Source organism: Dendrobates tinctorius, unplaced genomic scaffold (assembly GCF_039654945.1).
Source record: "Dendrobates tinctorius isolate UK_male_01 unplaced genomic scaffold, ASM3965494v1 ptg000025l, whole genome shotgun sequence".
Lineage (NCBI taxonomy): Eukaryota > Metazoa > Chordata > Amphibia > Anura > Dendrobatidae > Dendrobates > Dendrobates tinctorius.
Window position 1 is genome coordinate 13,661,265 of NW_027361693.1, and position 21,057 is coordinate 13,682,321.

The 21,057-nt window shown below is 36.8% G+C and overlaps 1 protein-coding gene across 2 annotated transcripts in view; it reads right to left on the bottom strand.

The window, feature by feature from the left end:
* Positions 1–5,794: 5,794 nt before the first annotated feature.
* Positions 5,795–21,057, bottom strand: part of LOC141084627 (cadherin-12-like) — a 1,440,185-nt gene continuing 1,424,922 nt past the window's right edge. For both annotated transcript variants that reach the window (XM_073569451.1, XM_073569452.1), the window contains 4 exons: positions 18,980–19,101; positions 17,410–17,527; positions 12,420–12,671; positions 5,795–6,371 (listed from right to left, as the gene is read on the bottom strand). In XM_073569451.1, coding sequence (XP_073425552.1) covers positions 5,875–6,371; positions 12,420–12,671; positions 17,410–17,527; positions 18,980–19,101 — 989 coding nt within the window. In that variant the 3' untranslated portion in view covers positions 5,795–5,874. The remainder of the gene's footprint in view (positions 6,372–12,419; positions 12,672–17,409; positions 17,528–18,979; positions 19,102–21,057) is intronic.

The following is a 21,057-nucleotide window of genomic DNA, read 5'->3' on the forward strand; positions in this document are numbered from 1 at the left end:
ATAAGGTAAGGCGGTAGTGTAGTAAAGGATGTGTCAATTCCTAATAAAATGATAAAGGGTGTGATATAGTAAATGGACCATAAGTGAATGCTCATATAGAAAAAACACACAAAAAAAAAAACTGCAAGGATACCTGTTATATGCAAGAGTGTAGAAAGTAGTACAGCTGGCTTGTTATAGCAATGAGCACTCTAGACAGGAAGGTAAGGTGAGTATATGGAACTAAGTATTTGAATGGATACTGGCAGGGGAGGCTTTTATTGCTCACTTCTTTTACATGGGTCTGTCAATACAGCAGGTCCTATTTAGGCTAAAGAAACAAAAGATACTCCGTGGAAATCTAGTGTATGGCGATACATCTCATGAAAGATAAGCGTGTACAATAAATGAGCGCTTACCGCTGGTGTGTAGGGATCCAGACGTGGTTTCCACCACTAGTCACGTTGCTGTATAGAGCTCAAATGAAGAGAGCTAAATAAGAAAGGGGCGGGACTAGGTGACTCGCGTGTCTGGGGCTGGTGAGCAGGAAATGGCTGCAGCGTGTGTTCCATGGACAGGAAAGTCCTGTGTTTGCGTTCCATATGCAGGAAGTGACCTTTCTGTATGTGTCTGTGATCAAACAGATGCTGTAATGTTTCCTTATCCTCTTATAGAGGCTTAAAAAGCCGTTATACTTATTGAAGTAGCGCTATAATATTATAGAGTGTCCTGTTTTCCTGGTGCATACATGAGATTTATATGCTGTTGTGGCGCAGTGTGTGTTTTTTGATAATGTCTCATGTAAAGGGGGTGGAAAAATATTATGAAATAAATGAAGTAAATAAGGGTAGGGGGAAGGAGGAGAAAAAAAGGGAGAAAAGAATTTTTTTCTGAAAAGGATATATACTAGAGACAATGATTCTGTTCCCTGTGATGGGAAAAAAATTTGCAGTCGAGCAGGATTGAGTGATTAGAGGTCCAGATGGACGGAAACGTGAGGAAAAAGCCAGGAGCAGTCAATATAAGCAAGTAAGCAAGTAAAAGCCTCCCCTGCCAGTATCCATTTAAATACTTAGTTCCATATACTCACCTTATCTTCCTGTCTAGAGTGCTCATTGCTATAACAAGCCAGCTGTACTACTTTCTACACTCTTGCATATAACAGGTATCCTTGCAGTTTTTTTTTTTGTGTGTTTTTTCTATATGAGCATTCACTTATGGCTTATGGTCCATTTACTATATAACACCCTTTATCATTTTATTAGGAATTGACACATCCTTTACCACACTACCACCTTACCTAATTATCTTAAGCACTCGGGTAGGTCCGCTTTCTATTTTTTTTCTATTACTTTAATTTCCCCCCCCCTTTTTTTTTTCTCCTATTTTCTTTGTTTCATTATTCCGTCTGATCAACTTCAGACATGATTAACAGCATATTCATCAGTATTCTTATCTGTTACATTGCTGTCTCAATTATTGTACATAATGTCCACAGAAAATTATGATGATTTGGTCATCTTTTTGATTGTAATTTTGTTTTCTTGTTTGTCATGCTTGACCGCAGACTGACGAAGGCCAGGTTGTTGGCCGAAACGTTTTTGCAGACTGCCTAAATAAAATTCTTCTCCAATCTCATGAATACTAGAAGTTGAGTGCCAAGTTATTTTCATTAGCAGTTTTCAATATGTCAGGCGGTGCAGTTTTTAAAATAGTATCAAGTTTGGGGTTTTCCAATATATAGCACTCCTAAAGTCACTTCAAACTTGGATAGGTCCCTCAAAAAAATGAAAAATTATTGCTACATTTTTAAACCTAAAAGGCTAACAAAATAAATTAGCATTTTAAAAATGGTGCTGCTGTAAAGCGGGTATGTGGGAAATGTTATTTATTAATGTTTTTCTGTTGTATGACTATCTGGATTAAAGGGATAATCATTCAAAGTTTGAAAATTGCAATTTTTTTAACATTTTTGTCAAGTTTCTGATATTTTTTATAAACAAACACAAAATATATCAATCTAAATTTACCACTATCATAAATTATAATGTGCCACAAAAAACATTCTCAAAATCACTGGGATTTGTTGAAGCATTCCAGAGCTATGACCACATAAAGTGACATTGGTCAGAATTTAAAAAATTGGCCCGGTGACGAAGGGGTTAACAATTCAATCCTTTTGTGGATGGCAAACTGATGTATGTAGATGTATGGCTTTCAACAATTTACACAAATCATTTATAACTTTGGATATAAGTGAGCTATAAAAATCTTAAAGGTGCTTTAGAAGAAATAACTGAAAAATGGCCTGCTTCAGATTGGTAATTACCATTGTCAAATATCACTAGATTATACAGATGTTTCTTTAAAGCACCACTTCAGAGGTTTTTTTTGAAGTGCTGGAGAGGTGCTACTAATGCAATGTCTCTGCCTCTACTCTCATATTTACTAGCTGCCGTCTTCTTCATAGAAATAGATGGTAACCTGGATGTGGCCAAGAACAAGTTGGTCTAAAACATTACTCCTCTTACTTATTTGGGATCAGATCAAATATTTTATGCACATCACACAGATGGTTATTTGATCTGGGAAAACTGGAGGTTAAGTCAACACCATAGACTTTTTGTCATGTTTTTAAATCATTCCTGAACATTTTTTGCAGTGCTTTTCTAATATAGCTCCCTTGTGGCATAATTTAATCCAGAGCTGGGCACCACTTACATAGTCTGCATGTGAGCTGGCTACACAACGTAATAAGCAGCAGACTATGTTTGAAATCTTTCTGTCACTTCCAATACAAACCTTTTTAGAAGTGTACTACTGCCAATAATAGGCCATACAGGATCAAACAAAAAAACATGTTCATAATTACATCATTCTGTTTGGTGGTGCCGGTCAGATTTTTCTTATTGTAGTATACTATTGGAGGTGGTGGATTTGACTTAGCACTCCTCCTATTAGCCTTAGACTTTTCTTAACAAGTCCTGAATCCTACCTGCCTTTTAAATGTGTAGGCTTTTAACCTGGGAGAGGCATGTCTGATAAATATTAGATTAGGGTTCCAATAAAGAACTGTACGACTTGTCGTGGCTGGTTGGCTCTCATGAATTTGCCAATTTATACACTAAGTATCTTCAATTTTATATATTCTACAGTATATAGCAGTAATGCATTTCAAATTTCATATAGTCAATGTTTGAATACATTTAAACACTTACAGAGTGCTGCTGTATTCATTTGTTTGAATATTATTCAGCCTTGATGATGCATTTGTAAAAAGTGTGTATAGTGTTTGGTGGGTGAGCCTTTCACTACTATGTATTTACTTCACAAGTTTGCGTTTTGATCTGTTTACATTTGCTAAGTGATAGATGTATTTTATTTAATTTTATATGTCATGTTAAAGGATAACACTCAATAAAATTATTTGTTTTATAACTACTTATTGTTATTATTTCAGTCCTGGCTCATACATTGCTTTGGTCTTCTCATTTCTACAGTGTCCTATTCTTTCCATAGTTGCAATTTTTCTTTATCGTTCAGTCAAGGCATCCTGCGCCTGTTCACACTTGTTTTATTCTGCTAAGGCTGGTTTCACATTTGCGTTTTTTAGCGCTGGAAAAAAACGCACACCTGCGCATGCGTTTTTTCCCCTATATTTAACATGGGTGCGCATACCTGCGCACTGGTCAGCGCATGTATGCGATTTTCATGCGCTGCGTTTTTTTGGGGTGTGCGATTGGATTTTCCAGACGCAGCATGTTGCATTTTTTGGCCCTGCAAAAAAGCGCATGCGCACATATGCGCACGTTTTGCGCTAAAAATGGCCATTATAGCCTATGGATGCGCATATGTGCGCACTGGCATGCTCATGTATGCGTTTTTTTGCATATGCGTTTTTTTTTTTAAACCATGGAATTTAGGGGTTTGGGTTAGAGTTAGGGTTAGTTAAGGGGGTTTAGGGTTAGGGTTATGGTCAGGGTCAGGGTTAGGGTTAGGGTTAGGGTCAGGGTTAGGGTTAAGTATGGTTTTGTTAAGGATTAGGGTCATGGTTAGGGTCAGGATTAGGGTTAAGTATGGTTTTGTTAAAGGTTAGGGTCAGGGTTAGGGTTAGGGTTAGGGTTAGGGTCAGGGTTAGGGTCAGGGTTAGGGTTAGGGTCAGGGTTAGGGTCAGGATTAGGGTTAAGTATGGTTTTGTTAAGGATTAGGGTCAGGGTTAGGGTCAGGATTAGGGTTAAGTATGGTTTTGTTAAGGGTTAGGGTCAGGGTTAGGGTTAGGGTTAGGGTTAGGGTCAGGGTTAGGGTTAGGGTTAGGGTTAGGGTCAGGGTTAGGGTCAGGATTAGGGTTAAGTATGGTTTTGTTAAGGATTAGGGTCAGGGTTAGGGTCAGGATTAGGGTTAAGTATGGTTTTGTTAAGGGTTAGGGTCAGGGTTAGGGTTAGGGTTAGGGTTAGGGTCAGGGTTAGGGTCAGGATTAGGGTTAGGGTTAGGGTTAGGGTTAGGGTTAGGGTCAGGGTTAGGGTTAAGTATGGTTTTGTTAAGGGTTAGGGTCAGGGTTAGGGTTAGGGTTAGGGTCAGGGTTAGGGTTAGGGTTAGGGTTAGGGTCAGGGTTAGGGTTAGGGTTAGGGTCAGGGTTAGGGTTAGGGTTAGTTAGGGTTTAGGGTTTGGGTTAGGGTTAAGTATGATTTGGTTAAGGGTTAGGGTCAGGGTTAGGGTTAGGGTTAGGGTCAGGGTTAGGGTTAGGGTTAGGGTCAGGGTTAGGGTTAGTAAAGTCATGGTTTGGGTAGTGTGAGGGGCCACCTAAAAATGTTGGAAAAAAACGCAAACGCGGTAAAAACGCGCTAAAAACGCATACAAACGCATAAAAACGCTGCGTTTTTTTCATGCATGCTCATAAAAATGCTTGAAAAAAACGCAGCAGTTGTATGCTTATGTATGCGTTTTTTCAATGCGTTTTTTTGCGGGAAAAACGCGCTGCAAAAAAAAGCAAGTGTGAAACTAGCCTTAGATGTGCTGGCCCAATTTTGTTGTTTGCTTTTGTATTCTGTAGGATGAGATTAGACCTTTTTCCTGGTTCATTGATTGTTCTTCCATGGACAACATTTGTATACCCACAAGACCTGCTGTTGAACATTTTTTTTCCCTATAGTCATTTAGTTAAGCAGGTTCTTATGTTTGCACATTTTTGCTGATCCAAAATATTAACCTCAAGAACTGACTGTTTACTTGTTTTCTAATATATGCCACCTCTTCACAGGTGTCATTGTCATTAGTATCCCACATAACATTTTAATGTTATGGCTAATACTAAGTACCTATCATATTGTCATGTTATGGCACCGCACAACTATCAAATTGTTCATAGCTATAATATGGCACTAGTAGACTTCTTTAGGACACCTACTATACCCACATGTGAGGCATATTTGAAGTGTATATATACTAGAGCTTTTTCTTGCCCATTAAAACAGCAATAAAAATGGCATACTCCTTCAAATGCCATATTCTGAATCTATTATAAAGTGATCAGTAAAAATGAACCCACAAGAAACACTTCTAAGTACGATAGTACACAAAATGTATCCACAGGGAGTGTTTGGACTAGTGCATGTGACCGAATGATGCATATGTCAATAAAAAAAAATTCCACAAAAGTGTCAGTAACAGAAAGGTATTCTTTGTATCATCATAAAATTGTAGATGTCACACCTGAGTTTTTTTAGTTTAATGAAAAATAGAAAAAACATTTTTGTTTTAAAATTTCATTACAGAATCAATCTTCCAGCAGTGAAACAAACAAAAACTGACAGTATGATAAATATTGTAGCATTTTAATATAAAATTCTTTTTACATAGTCTAGATAAAGCTTTTGGACTGCTTGACATTTTCGTAAATTAAGTGATTTTGTCTTTGTTGAAATTTTCTTCTCCAAACATTTCTGCCAAGCTTTTAAACTGAGGACCCCAGTCACTTAAGAAATCATAATCATGATCTATTTCCATACTAGTTGACTCTATGGAGCTCAATGATTCAGCTACAGATCCACAGCCTTCATAGGCATATGTTGCTAGTGAGTCATATGGTGGAGCATTTGGATCAACATCATGCTCTTGCAGCCTTTCATTGATGAAATCTCTGATGTCACTATTGTATTCCGCCAGTGGTTTATGAAGAGGCAAACCTAAAGGTTCAGGCTTTATGTCTCTTCGTCCCTTATTGTCCTCTATGACCTTTGGATTTCTTAGGGCACCAATGTCAAAGGCCTGAGTGTCTTCTTCTCCACCTCCTTCATCATCGTAATGGATTACATTATCTCTTATATCTTCTTTTGAGGTCATCAGAGCATCTTTCTTTTTCTGCCTTCTTAATGCTACGTAAAGTACCACAATAACTAAAGAAAAAAAATGAGAAATTGTTATTTAATCAAATAATATTGATTTAAGTTTGACAACATGTATTTGAGCAAACTGAGTAAGCTTTATTTAGTTTACTCATTTAGTGTATATAGCGCCAATAATTCCACAGCACTTTACAGTCTTAATAACTGACCCACTGAGGCTCACAATCAAAATTCTTTATCAGTATGTCTTTGGAATATGGGAGAAAACGTATACAAACACAAGGTTAACATACAAACACCTTGCATATGTTGTCTTTGGTGAGATTTAAACCCAAGACCCCAAGTCTGCAAGGCTACAGTCCTATCTTCTGAGCCACTGAGTGGCTATACAAAAACTGATTATTTATTAATTAATAAATAAATATGGTTCAGGTATGTTCCTATGGGTCCAATATATAAATACATTTTACTTCCAGAGTTTTTGGACAGCGAAATATCTGTATATTACAGAAGTAGTAAAATTTAAAGTCCTCAACATGTCAGTTTGCGCAGTAGATTTTAATGTGGATTTCAATCAGTTGCAATGTGTGAAAGGCACAGCTTAGCCACACTATTTTCAGAATGATAGCCAAAGGAAAAGTCTAGGTGAAATCTTCTCTTAATAGTTCTTTAATTAAAAATGTGCTAAACTATGGACATAGCGTATAATGTGGGTCATCTGCTGAGCATTTTAAAAAAGAAAAGCAAACTTCCAGTAGACAAGTGGACCTGCTAATATGTTTAACCTCTTTGCAATCTTCGACTTACCCATACATCATGAGCAGAAAGGGTTTCTTGACCTTTGATGTATGGGTACATCATGACAATCGTGCACGTCACAGGAGCTGTGCCATTGTGGTTGCCGCTGTGAGATCAGCCTCCATAACAGAAGTATTACTGGTCAAGTGACTACAAGTGTGTGATGCGACATGACCTAGTCCACTATTAGAAAGCACTTTTCCTTTTTTATTTAAAAATAACAAACACATTTATAATTACCTAACACCCATTTCATTGAATCCCTCATCTCCTGTAATAAAACAAAAATAAAAAATGGCAATATTTCTCACCTGTATGACATTTTGTCCCACACCATAATCCATGTTTGGGGATTACTAGTTTTCAACCTGGACGGCACCAGGATGCGACAGTCCAGACTGTGAACCACTGATGAATGAACTGCTGAGAACATAGCATCAGTGAGCAGCGGTGGCCTCATTGAGGTTACCTCCGGTCAACGAGTGTGCGTTACCTGCTAGGCTGAACTGCGGTGACCAGTTCAAAATCATCTCAGTGAAATTCTCTTGGTGAAATGTAGTGAACTTACCTCTCACCAGAGGGAGGTCACTGCTGTTCGTCCCGTCGGGGAACACAGCCTCAGTGACCAGAGGTAACCTTGATGATGTTACCACTGCGCTCACACCAGCTCATTCATCACTGGTTCTCAGCCTGGACAGTCTCATCTTGGCACCATTCAGGATGAAAGCTATTTATCCCCAGACAAGGATTATTGCATTGAACAAATCGTCAAACAGGTATATGGTTGTTTTTTTATTTTTGTTTTCTTACTAATGACAAGTGATTCAATGGAATGGGCATTAGGTAAGTATAATTGTTCTTGTTATTTTTAAGTAAAAAGAAGAAAGTGTGCTTTGTTTTTATTTCAAAGAAAGTACTTTATAATTGCTGTCTTTATTTACAATACAACTATATGATTAGCAATGGATGGATGACTTAAGGAAACCTCTCCATTACTAAGTAGTGGGCTTGAAGTTACCAGGCAATACAAAGGTGACATTGACCACACAAATATGAAAATCACTTGCCATCGATACAGGGCAAGTGGGTAGAGATGTGTCTTCTCTGGGTGGCTGTGGGCTGCTGTTTTTAGGTTGGGCTCAATATCTATGGCCCTTTTCCAGCCTGAGAATGCCAGCCCCCAGATGTCATGCTGTCATTTTACAAAGTGGGAACTGTGGTCCTCTGACCGATGGTAGTGATTTTACCGCCATTAAGAAGCAGTGTTTGCCAACGCTGTCATGCACTTCCTGGTGAAGTCCATGTTTGGGGTCTATGCCTGAACAGTAGGTGTTCAGTACGGACGTTAGACTTTATTTTCGAGTTCGAACTATGAATATGTAAATGAGGATTAAGTCAGATTTATAAATTGCAGCTTAAAAAGAATTCATACAAAAAACCCATAACCTCTGTTTAGTAGAGGAGTGGAATAAAAAGTTAAAAAATTTCTCTAGATATATCAGAAACTATGGCATTTTAAAAACATTGACCTAATTCATCAATCATCTTGTAGCACTTTGATAAATGTGTTACAAATAGCGACAGGACAGGTACAAGCAAAACTGACTTTATAAATTCCACTTTTGATAATTGACACTCTTAAAAAAGAAAGATGCACCAAATTTAAAACTTCACAAATCACTGTTAAGAATTTGATGTAATCTAAGTCTTTCTAGACTGAATTTAGTTTTAGACAGTATTAATAAATATACCTTGATGTGAATTAAAAATTCAGAATATGAAATGCACTGTTCTACATATTTAGTCCACATTTAAAATAAAGCATAGAGCTCTAATGGCTAGAAAGTTTATGAAATATTCAACATTGTCCATATTTTTGCATACTTTTGATTTAAAACTACATCAAAACTACATCAAATTTTAACGTAAGCCTTAAAAGTAGATAAGGAGAGTCAAATAAAACAAATTAATCAAAATTATTACTCTTTGATATTTTTTCAATTAGAAAAGTTGTTCTAATATCACATGTCTGTGAGTGTCAAAACTAAGTGAACCTTTATAATGAGCACATAATTTAATGGTGAAATTAGAGTCTAGTGTCTTAATCAAGGTGATGGCAATCAGGTATGAGTGAACAATCTGTTTTGTTTAAGGACATGGATCTATTAAAGTTTTATCTTCACAACACGTTTGTTCAAGTGTATCATGGCACACTGGCAGTCTTAATCTAAAGGGCCTGTCACACTAAGCGATATCGCTAGCAATATCGCTATAACATCACTGGTTTTTGTGACGTTATAGCGATATTGCTAGCGATATCGCTATGTCTGATACTTACCTCCCCCGCTGGTTATCGCTTATCGCGCGAGAACGTCCTGGACTGTTTCTCGTCGTCAGCTTCCTGCTGCGCTTCCTGCTGTGGCGACGAGTGACGCGTGGACGTGGGCGGGAGGACGTCAGGATCGCCTTGTCTGACAGGTAAGTAGCGACCCCCGATTCCAGCGATGTCGCTAGTGAGATCTGCCTGTGTGGCAGCTCACTAGCGACCACTTAGCGATGTACCAGCGATCCTGACCGCATCATATCGCTGGTTGGGATTGCTGGTATATCACTAAGTGTGACAGTACCTTAATATTGTAGTACTGATATTCTAATTTCCCTTACAAGTGTGCACTAAAGTTGATCAGCCAGAGATGAATGTGATACACTTAGCAGAGACGAGATTTGGCTGGAAGAAGTCATAGCTTTCTGGGCTGGTTGAAAAAGAAAGAAAATTAATGACTTCATTTGGAGACATCATTGACCTCATCACTGATAGCTCAAGCTACACAGTCAGTGTTTGGAGGCAGTACAGTATTAGTAATCGTACTGTGATTTTTGTTAAAATTCTGTATATTGGTAAAATTCAATCTCTATGTGATAGTGACAATTTGTCTGTCACTATCTTGCGGTACTATGTGTCCCTTGTATGTTGGACTATTGGTGTATTTGTGTTCTTATATTGATTTGTGAGTTTTGCTCAGTAAAAAGTTCATGGCTACATTCAGATGCTATATGGTAGTAAAGTATGTGGGTTTTGTGATTGACTTTGTTTCTTTTAAGTGGTATTATTGGTATACTGGTCTTTGTTTATTGATATTTGTTCAGTAATAGTATGGTGATGCTATTTGTCATTCTTTATCTGTATGACTGCATCATTAATTAGAAAATTATCCTATTTACATTTTTTTCTCACATTTATGTAAAAAATAATATTTTTATCTGGGGCTAAAACAAACTCTATACTACTGGGCCGATGCAGTAACATACTAGTGTATTTTGGGAGGGGGTAGGCGAGAGGGAGAGGGATGTCTCAGGTTCTAAATTCTGCCATGTAGCCTATAAGACTCTATTTATGCCACTTCTTAAAGCAAAGCTTCACATAATTTTTCCACTCACAGTCATATTATATTGGACCATTTTTCTCCTTTAATATAAATAACTATGAAATATTTTTACTCAGCTGTCTAATCTGGTCTGTTTTATCCATTTGTAGGACTTGCACGAAAATCTGATTTTTTTTAACTCAAAATTCTGCAATATATGAAAAATTCTGAATAATTCTCAAACTTTCAAACACCCCTAAATGCAAATAATAGACAGACACTGACCATAAATATAATAAGAAGTGTAGAAATAACACTAAGGCCCTGATGAATTAAGACCGGCATTTCATATTTCAGCTTTAAAATGGGGCATGTAAGAGTAAGAAAGGTCAAATGAATTTGATGGAGTTTATCAGAGGGCATGTGGCTCCCTGAACCTCACCAGAAATGTTCTTCCAGTCAGAGACAGTAATAACAATTATGGTGTAAACCCTGCTGTTCTGTTCGGTCAAAAATGACAGTTTTTGAACTTTGATATTTTTTAAAAAATTCATTATGCGGTTCTGAAACTTGTGGTTACTTCTATTTTCCTAATTTGAGGGGTTCTTTCTAAGGGTACTTTATTTTTTGGTTTAGTTTTTGCGCCACATTTTTTTTTTACACTTGTACTGTTCCAGGTCAAAAATGACCGAATAGCATTTTATGCTAATTTCAGCCATTTTTTGAGTAAAACAAATGAGTTATAATTTCTTTTGAGACTACTTATTGCATCTACTATTGTTTATGAAGTAAACAGTTGCTTTAGGTGCAGATTTACACATGTTTTCAGTACAAACCATACGCATTGGCTTTCAGTACAGTTCTGTGCAATTTTTTTCTCTGTATGTTATTTACCCTGCTTTTCCTCTAAAAATAAATAAATTCAGTTGTCAAGATTGCATATTGTAAAATAAAAGTTTTTTTTTATTTTCCTTGTGTTGGTTCTCTGGTTGCAAAGCAGACCTGAAAAGCTAATGAGTCATGTCAGCCAAATGTTTGTTTTCTTCTCTGCTATCTCAGCATTCCAGGGAGTGGTGTCAGGTGTCTCTTTTCTTATGTTATCAGTAAGTAAGCAGTTCAGCAGCCATTTCAGTCTGTTTTGTTGGAGAGAAGATCTAGAGACATCTGAGCCTTGAATGCAAATCTGTACAGGTATGAGGCTTATAAACTATGTGTATTATTGTTGTCCTGAATGTAAACAATAGAATTATGTGAAGATTTTCTGAAAAAAACTGTTTTTTTTTTTAATTATTTTTACTATTTTTTTTTCAAAATGTTTGCACACAGTTAAGTTTTTATACTATAGTTAATTTTAGTTATAGTTGTTATATTAGTAGTAGTAGTTGCTTTAGTTAGTTAAGCTCAAATTTGTAATTTCTGTGCAGAATTCAACAAGCCCTTGTAACCTTTATAAACACAAAATAAATAAAAAAATTGATTTTTTTACGTATTTTTTTTTATACTGACCAACCTTGTTCACATACAGTATAATAATGCAACAGGTATTCAAAAAATTTCAAAAAACAGCATTTTAATAGGTCCGGTCAAAAATGACCGGAGCAGTGCAAGTGTATAGTGGAAGCGAACAGAACAGCAGGGTACGAGACATCTCTACTTTCCATGAATTTAGCGGGCTGGCGAGCAAAGCCACATCATGTTCCACCCTTGCTCCTACACAGCTCCAATCATTTTGGTAAAGTTGCTTAATACTGGCATGAAAACTACAAAAGTTGAACAATTATTGCACACTCTGAACAAAAATCTTGCTACTACAGTATTTAAAGTGTTTCAAGTCAGTTTTTTGATGTAAACACTTTTATGTATTGGCCAAGCTACACAGACAACAAGAAACAAATAAATAAAAAACAATGTGCACTACAATTTTGAGTAATCTTACCTAAAAGGATAATAATGCACAGCAAAATGGCTATCAAAGCACCAGTGCTTAAACCAACAGGTAAAAAAATAGCTTCCACATTGCAGGAGAGAATAGCCCCTCTTGAGTCACATCTGCAGACTTTAATAGTCAATGTGCTTGTACTGCTTTGGATAGGGTAACTACTGTCCTCCACCACCACTGGAAGGAGATAGAACTCTTGATCTCTGCGACTGTACCCATGTCTTTGTGCTTCAATTCCAGCTGAGTTATCTATAAAAAAAGAAAAAATACATATATTATATACTATAGCAAATGTGTAATTAATTTAAGTGTTTTCCAGGCTTAGCATATGGTTGACCTATTCTTACCATCATTATGAGATTGGTGAGAGTCCAACCCACAGCTCCCTGACTGCTCATGTCCAACAATACCCTTGATATCTGGTGCTAGTGATATAATGTCGTAGTTTTAAAGAGCTAATTGGAAGAAGTTCTGGATGCTGGATCTCCATCTACCTGATATTAGTAATCTATACTAAGGATGTCATAAATGTCCTAACCCTGGAAAATACAGTTGTGGTCAAAGGTTTACCTACCCCAGCAGAATTTTTGCTTTCTTGGCCTTTTTACAGAGAATATGAATGATAACACCGAAACTTTATCTCCACTCATGGTTAGTGATTGGATGAAGCCATTTATTGTCAAACTACTCTGTTTTCTCTTTTTAAATCATAATGACAACCCAAAGCATCCAAATGACCCTGATCAAAAGTTTACATACCCTGGTGATTTTGGCCTGATAACATGAACAGAAGTTGACAGAAATGGGTTTGAATGGCTGCTAAAGGTAATATCCTCACCTGTGACTTATTTGCTTGTAATCAGTGTGTGTGCATAAATGCTGAGTGAGTTCCTGGGATCCAGAAAGACTTGCATCTTTCAATCAGTCGCTGACGTTTCTAGATTGTGAGTCATGGGGAAAGCAAAATAATTGTCAAGGGATCTACTGGAAAAGGTAGTTAAACTGTATAAAACAGGAAAGGGATACAAAAAGATATCCAAGGAATTGATAATGCCAGTCAGAAGCATTCATACTGTGATCAACAAATGGAATATTAGGTGGTGTGAAAAAACAAAACCACAGTCAGGTAGACCAACAAACATTTTGCCCAAAACTGCCAGGAAAATTGCTTGTGATGCCAAGCAAAACCCACAAATAACATCAGCTGAAATACTGGACTCTCTAAAAACTAGCGGTGTGGCTGTTTCAAGATGTACAATAAGGAGGCACTTGAAGAAAGATGAGCTGCATGGTTGAGTTGCCAGAATAGAGCCATTACTGTGCAAATGCTACAAAATATCTCAACTACAATGTGCAAAACAGCACAGAGACAAGCCTCAAAACTTCTGCAACAAGGCAATTTAGAGTGATGAGAACAAAATTGAACTTTTTGGCCACAACCATAAGCATTGCATTTGGAGAGAGGCCAACAATGCCTATGATGAAAGGAACATCATTCCTACTGTAAAGCACAGAGGTAGATTGCTTATGTTTTGGGGATGTGTGAGCTACAAAGGTATAGGAAACTAGGCCAAAGTTGAAGTAAAGATGAATGTAGCACATTATCATCACATACTGGAGGCAAATTTGCAATCATCAGCCCGGAAGCAGTCATGGGACGTACTTGAAATTCCAACTTGACAACGATCCAAAAGACAAGGTCAAGTTGACCTGTCATTGGCTACAGCAGAATAAAGTGAAATTTCTGGAGTGCCCATCTCAGTCTCCTGACCTCAATATCATTAAGCCACCCTGGGGAGATCTCAAGTGCGCAGTTCATGCTAGACAGCACCAGAATTTACAGGAACTGAAGGCTTTTTGCCAAGAAGAGTGGTCAGCTTTACCATCTGAGAAAATAAAGAACCTCATCCACAACTACCACAAAAGACTTCAAGCTGTCAATGCTGTTAAAGGGGGAAATACACGGTATTAAGAAATGTAGTGTGTGAACTTTTAATCAGGGTCACTTGGATGTTTTGGATTGTCATTATGATATAAAAAGACAAAACACAGTAATTTGACAATAAATGGCTTCTCCCAACCACTAACCATGAGTGGGGAAAAAGTTTTGGTGTTATCATTCATATTCTTGGCCAAGAAAGCAAGAATTAAGCCAGAGTATGTAAACTTTTTAGCACAACTGTACCTAGAATTGTGATATTAATTTGTGAATTCTGTTTATTTTTTATTTTGCTGCAATGCAATAATATTGCAGGGAAAAAGAATAAAAGAAATCAGCTCATCCTCAGTTGGATATTCTTTTTGCATGGAAACCTTGTGGTGTGGCAAGGGTTCTAGTAAAAAATGTGGTATCAAGCAAAAGGATCCTTAACAGTTAGAAGTTTATTGTAAATTTATTAAAATCCAATCCAACACCAAGAAACCAAAGACTTGTTCCATACTACTTATTTACTACATGGCCTGCTCTTTCTGAGTAATTTTGGACTTTAATGTATTTACAATAAATGTTTATATTTTAAAGATTGTTTTGCTGGATATACTATTTTTTGGCATAATATTACCTTAAACATTTCACTTTTACTTGTATTTCATTGTCCATTTAATTTACTTAACACATTTTTCTTATTGTCAATAACTGCATCCCAGACACGCTGAGGGGTAGAATTGTGACAATTATCTTGAGTAATGGAACAAATACAACTAAATATACACCTAATTAGAATAGATTTCAGATCATCATGTTTATCTTCTCTGTTGTGCAATAGATTTTTTTAAAGCCTGTAGTGAAATATTGAGAATTGTTGTAAGTTTCTGTGTCTGTTTGTGTTTGTGAGTCTGCTTTCTTTTCTGACAATTGCTCTTGTAGGCTTTCATCTAGGACTTGAAAAACACATGAAAAACACTGTACAAAATAATACTAAATTAAAAGTACTACCAAAAATTACATAACATGCATGCCCCATTTTAAAAGCTACCATTTTATCTTTCCAGCTTAAAACATCTGTAAATGATGCCCTATTGTTATGTGAAAGTATTTGAGATCATAGCATTACAAAGGTCATGTGGAAGAACTGAACAGTATAGGCATAGAATAAAAAATATTCTGTTTTAGATGCAAAATCAAACCCCATACAGATCAAGCATTGTAGTAAGTTTCTTGTATTATGTATATAATGCAATGCTCCCATAAGAATTTAAATATGCAAATAGCCTCTTCAGAATGTAAGAGAAAAATAACTTTAGTGCCACCTACAGTGGCCTGTAAAAGTTTAGGAACCCCTAGTTGAAAATACTGTTATTGTGGACAGTTAAGCAAGTTGAAGATTGAATGATTTAAAAAAGGGTTAAAGTTAAAGATGACATTTTCTTAGTATTTTAGAAATATACAAGTGCTTCTCATTAGGGAAGAGCAAATATGTTTGGAAAATGACCGTCAAACATAAATTCGGCACGAATATGGTACATTCAGATTCGTGATCGGAAACCTGAGCAAAATTCTATAAAATCAGTGAAAATCGGTAACATTCAGTAAAAAGAGTGGGAAAATATTTGTGTTGCCACAAAAGTATTTTCAGCACTTTAGCAACGATGATGGTTGTGTATCATGAGCATTTGGCACGTTTGATGATTGATGTTTCTTCTGGATTTGGTGAAGTGGAAGACCTGTCGGTCCTTATTATACTATTTCTACTGTGGTGAAATTGATGCCACTTTGGTATTATCTGCCAATAATTTTTGTAAATGTGAAAACTCCTGGTTGCGTGTCCATCTGCTGGATTGGGTGCAGTAGAAAACTTGTCAGCTCCTATTACCCTATTATACTCTTTCTACTCTCATGAAATTTATGCCACTTCTGTGGTGTAAGGCCCCCATTTGTTTAAATGTGAACACTCTTGGTTGGGTGTCCATCTGCTTGCTGGATTGGACGTAGTGGAAGACCTGTCGGTCAAAATTATACTATTTCTACTGTGGTGAATTTGATGCCACTTTGGTGGTGTCTGCCAATAATTTTAGGAAATGTGAACACTCCTGGTTGGGTCTCCTTCATGCCTGTTGACTGTCACAGCAGGCCTCCAAGTCCATCAGGCCTCCACTTCCTTGAACTCAACTACGCTTGTTACTATCTTTACATTTTTCTGACAATGGTAGTCTGTAAAACTGATACTTGTGCCACTTGAGTGTGGCTGAGCAAGAAAGCAGGTAGAGGGGTTGCATGTGGCATCAGGGCTCCCAGCAAAGGGGCCTACACCGATCCCTCACCCACCTCGTCTTACTGTTACATTCAATTGAAAGCTGTAAATGCTATCCCAGACCCCGATACCTCATGCCTGGATGATTGCTCAAATTTCATTCAAAGTTTTGTACTGTGGGTGAATTGAGGCCATTTTCTTGGTGTCTGTCCCTCATTTGATGTGTTTTGCCAGCATTTGGGGCCATTATAAGGTGTTGTGCATGTGTTTGTTTTTACCTCCCATTGATCTGAATGGTGTTTGGTTATGTTTGGCGAATATTCAACAAATTAATAGGCAAATAATACAAATTCGGCAATCGTAATACGAAATATTCGCTCATCTCTACTTCTCCCTAAATTAGATCATCAAAAAGTTAATTTATTTCAGTTCTTCAATACAAAAAAGTGAAATTCATATATTACATTCAGTCATTACAAACAGAACGATTTATTGTTAAGCTTACTGTATCCTTGGAAATATATTGTGACACGTTATTATTAAGTAAACAACTTAGTTGATTCATTTATAAGCATTATAAAATGACTTTTCATAAAGTGTAGTTATTTGTCACACTTTGAGAAAAAGATTCAGGTGCATAGATTACGCTCAATGCATTAAATGTGATGTGTTAGGGAATAAATGGGACATCATGTCCAGCCGTGTGAGAAAACATTTCCAGAGTATTTGTTTGTTCTGTAGATTGCGAATGCATGAGTTTTTTCAGTATAGAAAATGTATGTAATCATAAGCCTTACTTCTATAGTCATGAATGGTAAAATTGGAATTTGTCAAACCATCAGGTGGCAGTCTGAAGGAGAATTTCTGCCCTATAGGTGACATATCTCTGTCGGCAGCACCAATAATTTGGATTATCTGAATGGAGACAAGAAGACAGAAATCACTTTCAGATCAACACATTTTTTATGTAAACACTTTTGCGCAACAGGCTTCTTCTAACAAAATAGATATTTTCTCCAAGGATTCACAGGCTTTTAGAGTTTAAAGAAAAATGGAAAGCGCAAGGGCAAGCAAGCTAAAATTTGATTTAGGTTCCATTTACTGTATAGTCACACTCTTCGGTGAAACCACAAAACCAAGCATCCATAAGAGAGCAGTCACTGGTACAATATTAGAAAGAACAGCTTTGCCATTTGTTGCATGTATTTAGCATTTTATATAGGGAAGAAAATGTTTGTTCATTCTATTGATATTTTATTAAAAGAATCCAAAAGTAGAAAGCACTAAGCACCACTGTTCCACCTAATCCTCCATCAAAATTACGAGAGGTAAAAAGCACACGTTAATTTTAAATTGCCACATAAACCCCTAAATCACAGAATGGGTGCTCACTCCAAAAGAAAAAACATGCAATGAATCCATAATGAAGAAAAAGAATGGATGGCACTCACGGTTCAAATACAAAAGACATGTGAGAGGTACGGACTACAGCCGTTTCGCGCTCCTGGACCCGTTGAAGCGCAGAAGTGCAAAACGGCCGTAGTTTGTACCTTTCACATGTCTCCCGTGCCTATGCCTTATATGTTGAAATAAAGCTTTTGTATTTGTACGGTGAGTGCCATCCATTCTTTTTCTTCCATATGGATTTTATTAAAAGGAACCTGTTACCAAAATGTGGTTATTAAATTAACCCAATGCTACAGGGTTAATAAAAATATGTCAAGAAAAATTCCCACAACATGCTCATTAGTAGTATGAGTAATACTATAACTGGGACAAGTCACTAGTCATGTGACAATGTTGCGAGAACATGTACTCTGCCTCGATTACCATCCTGCTTGGCACAGATAGTGATGCAGTGCAGAATGTGAATCAATGCAGAGCATGCAGGCCAACCAGGAAATAACCATGACTAGTCCCCACTGTAGTACTTAAAAGGTGACTAGCTAAGTTCTGCATTTGTTTTATAAAGCCATCAGTAACTAGCATATGAAAACTCAATGAGGGAATAGAAGAAGGAAGAGGAGTTAAACAATAAGGTATGGGGAGGACCAAAGTAAAGTGAACATAAGAGTTTATTTATTTTATATCCTTCCCAGCTGTTAGACCTCAGATAAATGACAGCCAGATGTCATTTTGCTGGATTAATTCGACTTTAAATCCCAAAACTTTGAATTAGACAAAATCCATATTTTGAGGAAATTTTTAGCAAATTAATTAGTTTAGAATAATTTTGTTCATCTTTAGTTAACATGTCTTGACTCTCATTGGGTCATGGAAGCCCTGCTAGGACTTATACTATTAAAACGCAGCATTGAACTATTTTTCTGAAAGGAGCAGAAATCAAAAAAGTAACTGTTGCATTACCTGTCGTGGTTTGGCATTTTCACATACTGATGTTTCATATGGTGTTGTCACCTCAGGAGCAAATTCATTGACATCCAGGACATTTATGATGACAATGACTGAACTGGTTAACTGTGGATTACCTATAGAAAGAAAAATGATATAAAAAAATAAAAATGATTGCAAAATGGAAAAAAAAAATATTTGCTATTTTCCTTAAATCCAGAATGGTGACTAAATTTTTATGGTTTTCGTCTTTTTGTAAGTCTGAATAGTGCATATGGATGGTTTCCCAGGTCAGGGCCTCCTTCTAATAATCATTTTGGTTTGTCCATACATTACAATTGCAACTAACAGAGCTCCAAATTTGGAGGAAGTACGTCAACAGGTTGTGTTATATATTCTGAGAGCAGTACTGTGTAGGGTCAAAGAGACTGAATTCAGTGATGATCTGCTTTGGTGCAGTTTTGATGGAATCCCTGTTTCATCTGCTGTAGATGTAGCATTGGTCAGAATCCTGAGCTGTGCGTAGCCCCATCTAAACTACTGATTGGCGGTACATTTTCAGCAAACTGTCAATCAGTGATGGGGCAGGGTCACAGTAGATTAGCTGGACGGTCTGGCATGTGACCCTTAGTTCTGCAGTGATAGTTGCCTACTAATAATACACTGATTGTATGGAAACTAAAGCACACAACTTTATAAGTGACATTTCCCTGAAATCAGGCTCTCTGCCCCTATTATATGCTGTTTTCAGATTAAATATCCCAAATTTTCCCTGGTAAAACAAAAGGATATAACCAAATAAATTATCAAAGCTTAGTTGTCATACTGATTTTTTTAGTACAGCATGCTCAGTATTATTTCAAAGATCAGGAGTAGAAAAAAGAAGTTGAAAGAAAGAGTACAAGGCCTGTAAGTACTAATTTTTCCCCTGTTTTTCCTTTACTTTTTTATTGGATAGAGGACAGCAGGGATTAGGTTTCCTACACTGAACAATCAGCCATCTGTAGAAACACTTGGAACAGAAGTCCCAGGGTGAATATGTCTGTGACAGAAGTGAGCATGTTGGCCACTTGGAAGCCTTAAAATTGGATAGTTTTTCCATTTTTGCAGAAGTCATCAAGCTATATAGTTTAGTCCAGTCTATCGAAGATTACTTAAATAAACTGTGTGTTGGCAGATGGTTTTCAATGTGGAGAAGGGTAAGGTTGTGCACCTGGGTACTAACAATTTGCAAGCACCATATGTTTGTAAGGGAGTACAACTATAGAAGTCACTTGTAGAGCATGATCCGGATGCACTTGTAGATCATAAACAAAATAACAGCATGCAATGTTAATCAATTACTTTTTAGGGGAGCAAGATATTGCCATATATAAAAAGAAATATGAAATTGCAGGACAAAGACATAATGCTATCACACTTCAAAGTGTTAGTGAAACCTCATCTGAAATATGTTGCTCAGTTCTGGCAACAGATCACAGAAAGGATGTCCTGAAGTTGGAAAAGGTACAAAGAAAAGCAACAAAACTGAAAACTGGCATGAAAGATCCTGGATGTATACTGGCACGTGTTGTGTCCTCCTCCCAGAGCCCCTATACCACTCAGGCATGAATAAAGATGAAATCTCATACCTGGAGACCCTTCACTGCTCAGATTTTGCTTGAAAAAGGCATATCAATGTCGAGACATTGCAGAAGTTAATCTGTTTTCACAAGGGTCACTTTTTGTATTTTGGTTGTTTTGCCTCTAATTTTCATGGAAACATCGAATAATAAATTTACTGTTTGAGTCCCAAAGTTTTCTGCTATTTTCTCTTGAATAGTCAGCCTTAAAGGGGTATTCCCATCTCTGAGATTCTATCCCAATATGTAGTAGGTGTAATAATAATAATAATAATAATAATAATAATAATAATATTGGCAAATACCTCCAATTAGTATAGTTTTTCTGATTCACTATGTCTCTTTCCTCATGTGCAGGCATTGCAGGACCTTAGGTATCCATGGTTGCAACCACTAGCAACTAGCTAACTAACTTTCACTATATCAGTGGTTATAACCATATATACTTAAGGTCCTGCAATGACTGCACAT